Source organism: Microtus ochrogaster, chromosome 16 (assembly GCF_000317375.1).
Source record: "Microtus ochrogaster isolate Prairie Vole_2 chromosome 16, MicOch1.0, whole genome shotgun sequence".
In the NCBI taxonomy this organism is placed as follows: Eukaryota; Metazoa; Chordata; class Mammalia; order Rodentia; family Cricetidae; genus Microtus; species Microtus ochrogaster.
In genome coordinates, this window is record NC_022018.1 from 40474435 (window position 1) to 40481532 (window position 7098).

A 7098-nucleotide genomic window follows, 5' to 3' on the forward strand; every position below is an offset into this window, starting at 1 on the left:
TCCTCAGAAGTTAAGAAAGTTATGTAGTATGTGCCTTGTGTTTGGAAGGAATGGATTTCTACAACATACAACATCTTTAGTACCTGGTTTTTGCTGGCCGGCTGATAGTCAGAGTCATCCAGAAAATGGTATTTTATTTTTATTATTTTTAAAAAGTAATTTTAAGGTTTATTTTTTTTAATAAGTATTCTGCCTGCACGTGTGTATACCTGGTGACTGCAGTAGTCTGAACAGGGCATCAGATCCCTGGAACTGGAGTTCCAGACGGTTGGCAGCCACCATGCCCAGTACTGGGACTAGAACCTGGGTCCTCTACAAGATCAAAATGTACTTGTAAGCACTGAGCCATCTCCCCTTAAACACTTTGATTCCTGGATGACTCTAAGGTGCTAAGCAGAGTAGGTAATGTACATTCATAAGGCACTCCCAGTGTCCCCAGTGTCCATCGAACCTGGGCTGCACAACTACACATGGCCTCCCCCGGGGACTGCCAGAAGTAGGATTCCAGTGTGCACAGGTTGTGGAGAGGCTTGGTATTCTGAACTTGTAGATCTGAGTGATGGGGCTGTACCTGTGCTCATCTCGATCTGCGTCCTTATTGCCTGTGTCTGAACTGGTGCCTGGACTTGCCTTCACTAAAGCAATCTTCAGCCAATGGTGGGGCCTTCCTTTTGGGTTCCCACTTCTACAGTCCCAATCTGTTCAGGAAATAAATGCACATTCATTATAATAGGTTTATTTGGTACAAAAGGACAGGGAGATAATTCTGTTTCTTTTTAAGGACGGAGACACAAAGTCTGCAAAAGCTCTACACATGGGTGATCTGTAAGATTGGGGGGATGGAGAGGAGACACGACAACGCATGGCATTATTCTGAGTGGCCTCCAGCTCTTCATTCTAATGCCTGGATTGAGGAATCACAGCCATTTCTTCCCATTATGGCTGTGACAGGATGCAAATGTGACCCAGTTTATCAGCTCCTACAAGGCAGGCAGAGCAAGAGGCTGTGTTTAGCCAGCACTGGGAGTTTTCCACACCACACAGAATGGATGCTGAAGGTGGTCGGTTCTGCTGCTGGAGGCCGTTTCCAAGTGTGGGGCTCCTATGTCCTGGGCTTCTCTTGATTCTCAATGATAAGTTTGTCAGTTGAATACAGCTGGCCAATATGGACCTGCAAGCAAAGACGAGATACAGGTCAAGAACTGTTGGACTCTGTCAGCTAATTTGGCTTGAGAGTCTTGCTATGTAATTTAGGCTAGCCTTAGTTTGGCCATGCTTCTCACAGCCTCCCAGGTTCTGGAATTACAGATGTGTGCCATCAGCCTGGCTTCATTCTAACAACTATGTGCAGGTGCTTGCCATGGCAGGTTGGTGCCTCTGGAAACTGTGCTACAGGACAAAGTTCATCCCCATGTGCTGTTGCTAGTTCCCTTAATATCCGCCCCCTAGGCTCCTTGCAATGGGAGGTTAGTGAGACCCTCACATTTCTCTCACATGTCACCATGGCCAGTCTTGGTATTTGGAGCTGGCAAGGCTATCAACCAGGCTCCCTGGCTGCCAGCTGCAGAGCCATTCATGTGTAGAGCTCTTACCCCATGGGAATTCATTCCTGTACAGGGTGCAAGCAGCCTGTGCTGTCTATGCTGGGGTTGTCAGTTTGTGTTCGCTGCTCCTTTCCATCTGTCCTGCCTCTTTTCTTTGGTTGTGTCCTTTTTAATTAAGTCTCTGTTGGTATCCCAATGCCCCCATTTCCTCAGATGCTGGAGCAGCAATGCAGGGCCATCCCTTTTCTAAAACAAAGAGTCGTTGTCATGGTTTCCCACTAAAGACACTTCCTGGGCAACACTTTGAGGAACAAAGAGAACCAGGGAAGAAAGTGCTGAGCATTAGGATGTCTGTCTGGATCTCAGCACTGGGCCACTCTCTATGGACCATCTGGGGCGAGAAATTGCTCTTTACAAAGACAAATGAGAACACACTCCCGAAGGCCAGGGCTGCTACCCAGAGTGGTCATGTGTCAGAATCCAGACTCTCAAGGCTTCTTCTCTCCACCCTCCCCATGAGACAGGATTTCTCGGTGTAGCCCTGGCTGTCCTGAAACTTGCTTTGTAGACCAGGCTAGCCACAAACTCAGAGATCTGCCTGCCCCTGGCCTCAGTGCTGGGATTAAAGGTGTGCACCATCCATCACACAGGTCCTTTTCCTGTCTTAATGCTCTAGCTTAAAGAGGGGGTGCAGGGGAAGGGAGTATGTTGTTAGCGAGGAACACAGTGTGGTTTGCTCCCACCAATGGTGGCAGCTGCAGAGGGGTCTCCTGAATTCCCGTTTTTCCACACATTTGTCTTATCCTTGGTCTGGACTGATCAAACACCCACATAGGTAACTTAATGGATGCATTAGCTAAGCACAGAGTGTGGAAATGAGTATCAATGCAGGTGGCTTCAGTTGCCAGCAATGAGTGCTTTAGAATCATTTTGAATGAAATCACAGTGGAAAGTTTACTTCGTCTGTGGTCTTGTCATCAGCACAGGGGATGCCAGGTGTATGAGACCTGGGACGGCACATTTCTCTGAAGCAGGGCTGTGAGCACTGTTCATGGCTGGGACCCTGTGCTGTCTGGGATTAGCTGGGTAGGGTATTTATTTATTTATTGCTTTTGCTCATCTGAGTAATCATATCATAATCCTAGTGAGTGGAGCCAAGGAGTAGACTGGGGATTCCCACCTTGATACCTGAAATAACTGCTGGTGTCCTGAACCATATGTCTTAAGAGAAAAACCAGTGCTTTTCTTGACCCTGAATATTTGTGATATATATTATTAAGAAGGAAAAAAAGTACATACTAATAAATTTGTAAAATCTATTAGTAAAATGTTTGGTGCTGTTTAACTCACTGACAAGCTGGCTCTGGAGGCTGGGTTGCCCCTGTCCAATTTCAGACCAAAGCGTGTTTATGTCAGTGTGTCCTCAAAAGACCCCTTGTCTACTGAGCCCTATGAGAAACATAAAGGAGAACAGAAAACAGTCCTCGGGAATAGGAGAGCAGCTTGTGAGAATAAAAACTGCATGTCCCTGAACACAGCTGGGAGGTAAATCATTTCCAGGCACCTTCCCAAAGCAACTCTGCTACTGTTTACCCCATGACACAAACATAAAAATGCCTATGGCTGATGGTTTTGTAAGACAGGGTCCTGGTCGTCCTGGAACTCACTATTGTAGACCAGGTTGGCCTTCACCTCACAGAGGTATTAAAGGTATGTGCTACCACATCCAGCTTAACAGGTGTCCTTCCTAACGGGCGCTCAGCTTCTGCTGTGAAAGCATTGTCATCTCTCAGTCTTTTGTGGATGTCTCTGGTAAAAGCTCTATGATCTCAGAATGGCCCTGGTTTGGGTGAGGGTTGGGGCACTGGGCCATAGTCCTGTCTCTATTTGTAGGGTAACATTCTCCTTGTTCTCCCTCTGGTCTCAACCTCTGTAGTGTGAGGTCTCTGAGCCAGTGTGTACCTGTGCTGTGATGGCAATGAGCTACTGAGGCTCCTCTATAGTGTAAGGGCTCTAAGACACTATACCTCTATACACTGTGAGGTTTCTGAGCTACGGGGGTACCTGTGTGATTTTAAGGTTCTGAAGCTAGGTTTTTGTGTAGTGTGAGTTGTAACTTGCTCATTCTATTAAACTTCATGTTATGATCACCATTTTTCTGAGCTAATATCTCTTTCAAAAAGATTTATTTTTAATTATGTATATTTATGATGTGTGTGTGTGTGTGTGTGTGTGTGTGTGTGTGTGCGCGCGCATGTGCATATGAGTGCAGATGCCCATAGGAGCCAAAGGTGTCAGATCTCCTCAGTGTGGGTTTTGGGTCCTCCACAAGAGCTGATAGCATTCTTAACTGCTGAGCCATCTCTCCAGTCCCTGAACAAAATCTTTAATAGCTGTATAATGATGTGTCATATGTGTTTAGTTGTTTCACATTATAAACATATAGACTGCTTCTGGTTAACACAAGGATGAATACTTAACTCTTTTGTGTGTGTCTGATCTTTTTTATTAATGAAAGTTTCTAGAAGAAGAGTTACTGGGAGTAGGTATGACATTCTTAGGGATCCCAAAAGAGCTTCCAAATGTCTTTCAAAAGAGATGTGCTTGGTTTTCCTACTGATGCTCCCTCTGGTGGTCTGAGGACTTCAGTGACACAAAACTGAATTCACTGTGACCTAAGTATCAGGTTTTTAAAGTCCAGTTAAAATTTCATTGCTGGGATAGAACTAGGGCCAAGTGCATAACAAATGTTCTACCCTTGAGCCACACCCCCAACTCTTAAATAAATTCATTCAGATGTGTAATCTTATGGCTTGGGCTGTGGTTTATGCAATTGGATCTTTACAACATAGACAGTGTTAAGTAAGCACAATGATGAATGAGATCTGCCTGTCTACAATCTTGTTTGCACATAGCCCTCCCCAGCTGCTCACTACCTCTGTCTGTAAAAGTTTCACACACTGCAAACAGACTGTGAGTCTCTGACTTCTATACCTTTCTGCCTAGTATTCTCTTTCAAGAGAAGACTCCATTGATGTCCACCCCAGCAAAAGGCAGCAAAGCCTGCCCATCATTTGGGCTTCCCCGGTTGAGGCTTCCTGGGTCTCTTCTGTAGATGGGCTCTCTTCCTGAGAGAGCGTGACAGAGATGGTACAACTCATATATTCACATGCCCTGCACTGACTCCAGATGAGTCCACGTCAAGACTGATGGAAGGAGAAGGCAAGAGGGAATGGAACTACTGAACTGTGTTGCTTTCATACTCACAGCTCACGACAGAACAGGCAAGTGGGAAGTGTCCAATCAGTACCGCCACCTGCCACATGTCCTACATGATGGTGGCCCGTTAACATATTGCCTAGTGGCACTGTACCCATATTAGTTTGTACAAACACTCTATGATGCTCTCACAGTAATAACATGGGCTAATGACACATTACTCAGAACACATCTAGCTCATCAGTATGATGCACAGCTGTTACTTGGTAACTGAAAATGATGTCTTGCAGCCTGTGACCATAAGATTCTATGCTGTTACTGTGAAGCCTAGATCTGCTGAGACTAAGTGTAGAAATACAGCCCCAGTGAAGGCAAGCTGATGAAACAGCAATAGGATGATTACTTCCTGAAACAAGAACGTCCACTGACTGTTGAACAGAACCAAACAGTTCAAAAATGGCTGAGCAGAGGGTTTTATGCCATAATCTAGGGCTATAGGGATGAAGCCAGAGCAATTATAGAAGAGGAAAGTGAAGCACTGAGTTCACACAGGGAGGGAATTCCCAACAGCTATCTGAATGAGTGCTACACAGCCGAGCCCACAAATGTACATCTAACTGCCCTTTTGCATTTTTCGGGCCTGTTCAAGCCATCAGCACACGCAGGAGGCTGGTGGGATTAAGGCTGCAGCACTGAAGACACAGCATGCTGCCACTGGGCTGCAGGTTAAGGGAAGTAAGGAAGTGCAATTAACAGCCTCAATTTACAGCCCCCTCAGAACCACAACTGACTTCCACAGCCAGGCCAGACAATTACTGTGCATAAAATGGCCATTAAAATGGATCACATTTTTTTTTCCTATAAGGTTTGGGAGTTGGCAAAATCAGAAAAATACAGATTATTCAACTCCAAGTAGGTGGGTGAATTAGACAAAGAAACTGCTGAACAGAGGATCCAAGAAAACAGAATACATCTTAGTCTTTGAGGTCTTTCCTGTTAACTCGTCAAAAGTGATGTGCAATCACCCTCCATTGCATCTGAGACTCAGAAGAGCTGGGCTCAAGAGCTGGAGGTTGGGAAGTGTAGAGAGACCTGCCTTTGGAATGGATCTGCCCTGCCAGGAATCCTAAACCTGCTCCTGCTACTTCTTCCTTGTTTCATGGAGTAACAGGGACTCAAAGTAGGTTGACAGGTATGGGGAGCACTTAGCAACCATTCTAATGGTTCCCAGAGCCCAAACATGGGGAAGTACACGGCAAGATCGTGTCAAGTGCTATTGTGTGCAGGACCCATCTCAGTCACGATGTGTGTCATAGGGTCCTAAGCCCTAACTTTAGGACTCTTGAAGGCCTCTCTCTTCCTGTTAGAGCCTATCATAGCTCTGCACTGATTAAACTGAGGCCATGTGGCTTTGAATGTGAGGCTTTTTTAGGGGGAGGGAGTTGGTTCTTGTCTTCTCTAGGGCTGTGGTTTCCTGCCCAGCAAGAGCCCTTGTGCTTCCAGCTGCTGTGGCTTGGTGAGAAGGCAGTGCATAGACACTGAAGTTAGAGGGGAAGCTCAGGGCAGAGTGCTGCTGCTCACTTCCTGGAGGTTAGGAAAGCCAGCCAGGCAGGACATTTCCTGGGCAAGTGGCGAATGTGCCTCCAAAGCATTGTGACGATAGCATTACTGTCCGTGGTGAGGAGAGTCACAACGCATCTAAAGAGCACTCGCTGGGTGTCAGGCACTGCTCTACGCATTTCACTTAAGAGAACATAACTTGTTTTGCTTTACTATTCATATTTTGGAAGGCATACCCTTGCTCTGATGAGCATGTCCTTTCATTTCACATACTGGAGCCAGTACTGCAGTGATCTACCCTGCTCACACAGTAAGCTAGCTTGTACCAACTGTCGCAGTAACCAAAACCGCACCAGGATGTGACCTTAATAAGAAATGTGGGGCGTTGCGGAGGCGGCTCTATGTGTAAAGGCCAAGTCTGGCAACCTGAGTTTACTCCTTTAGACTTGCAGGGTTGGAGGGAAGAAAGAGATCTTGCATGCTGCCCTCTGATCTTTGAATGCATGCTTGTAGCATGAGTCTGTGTGACAAACACACAAATATAATCATATTTTAAGAAACAAAGAAATATGAGTGATCTTTAGAAAGAAACCAGAAAACTTAAATCTAGGCTGGACGTGGTGACGCATACCTGTAATTCCTGTACCCAGAAGGCCAAGGAAGCAGAAAAACCAACCAGTCTGCCAGTCTGGGATACACAGCATTTCAGGGTGGCCACACCATATACATCAAGATTGTCATAGAAAGCCAAAATAACAAAATTATCCCCCCCCCC

The 7098-nt window shown here is 45.9% G+C and overlaps 1 protein-coding gene across 1 annotated transcript in view; it reads right to left on the reverse strand.

Moving 5' to 3' along the window:
* Positions 1-724: 724 nt before the first annotated feature.
* The window catches only part of Lyrm4 (LYR motif containing 4), a 92335-nt gene continuing 85961 nt past the window's right edge, over positions 725-7098 (reverse strand). Inside the window, exon 3 of the mRNA XM_005355045.2 lies at positions 725-1171. Coding sequence (XP_005355102.1) covers positions 1103-1171 — 69 coding nt within the window. The 3' untranslated portion in view covers positions 725-1102. The remainder of the gene's footprint in view (positions 1172-7098) is intronic.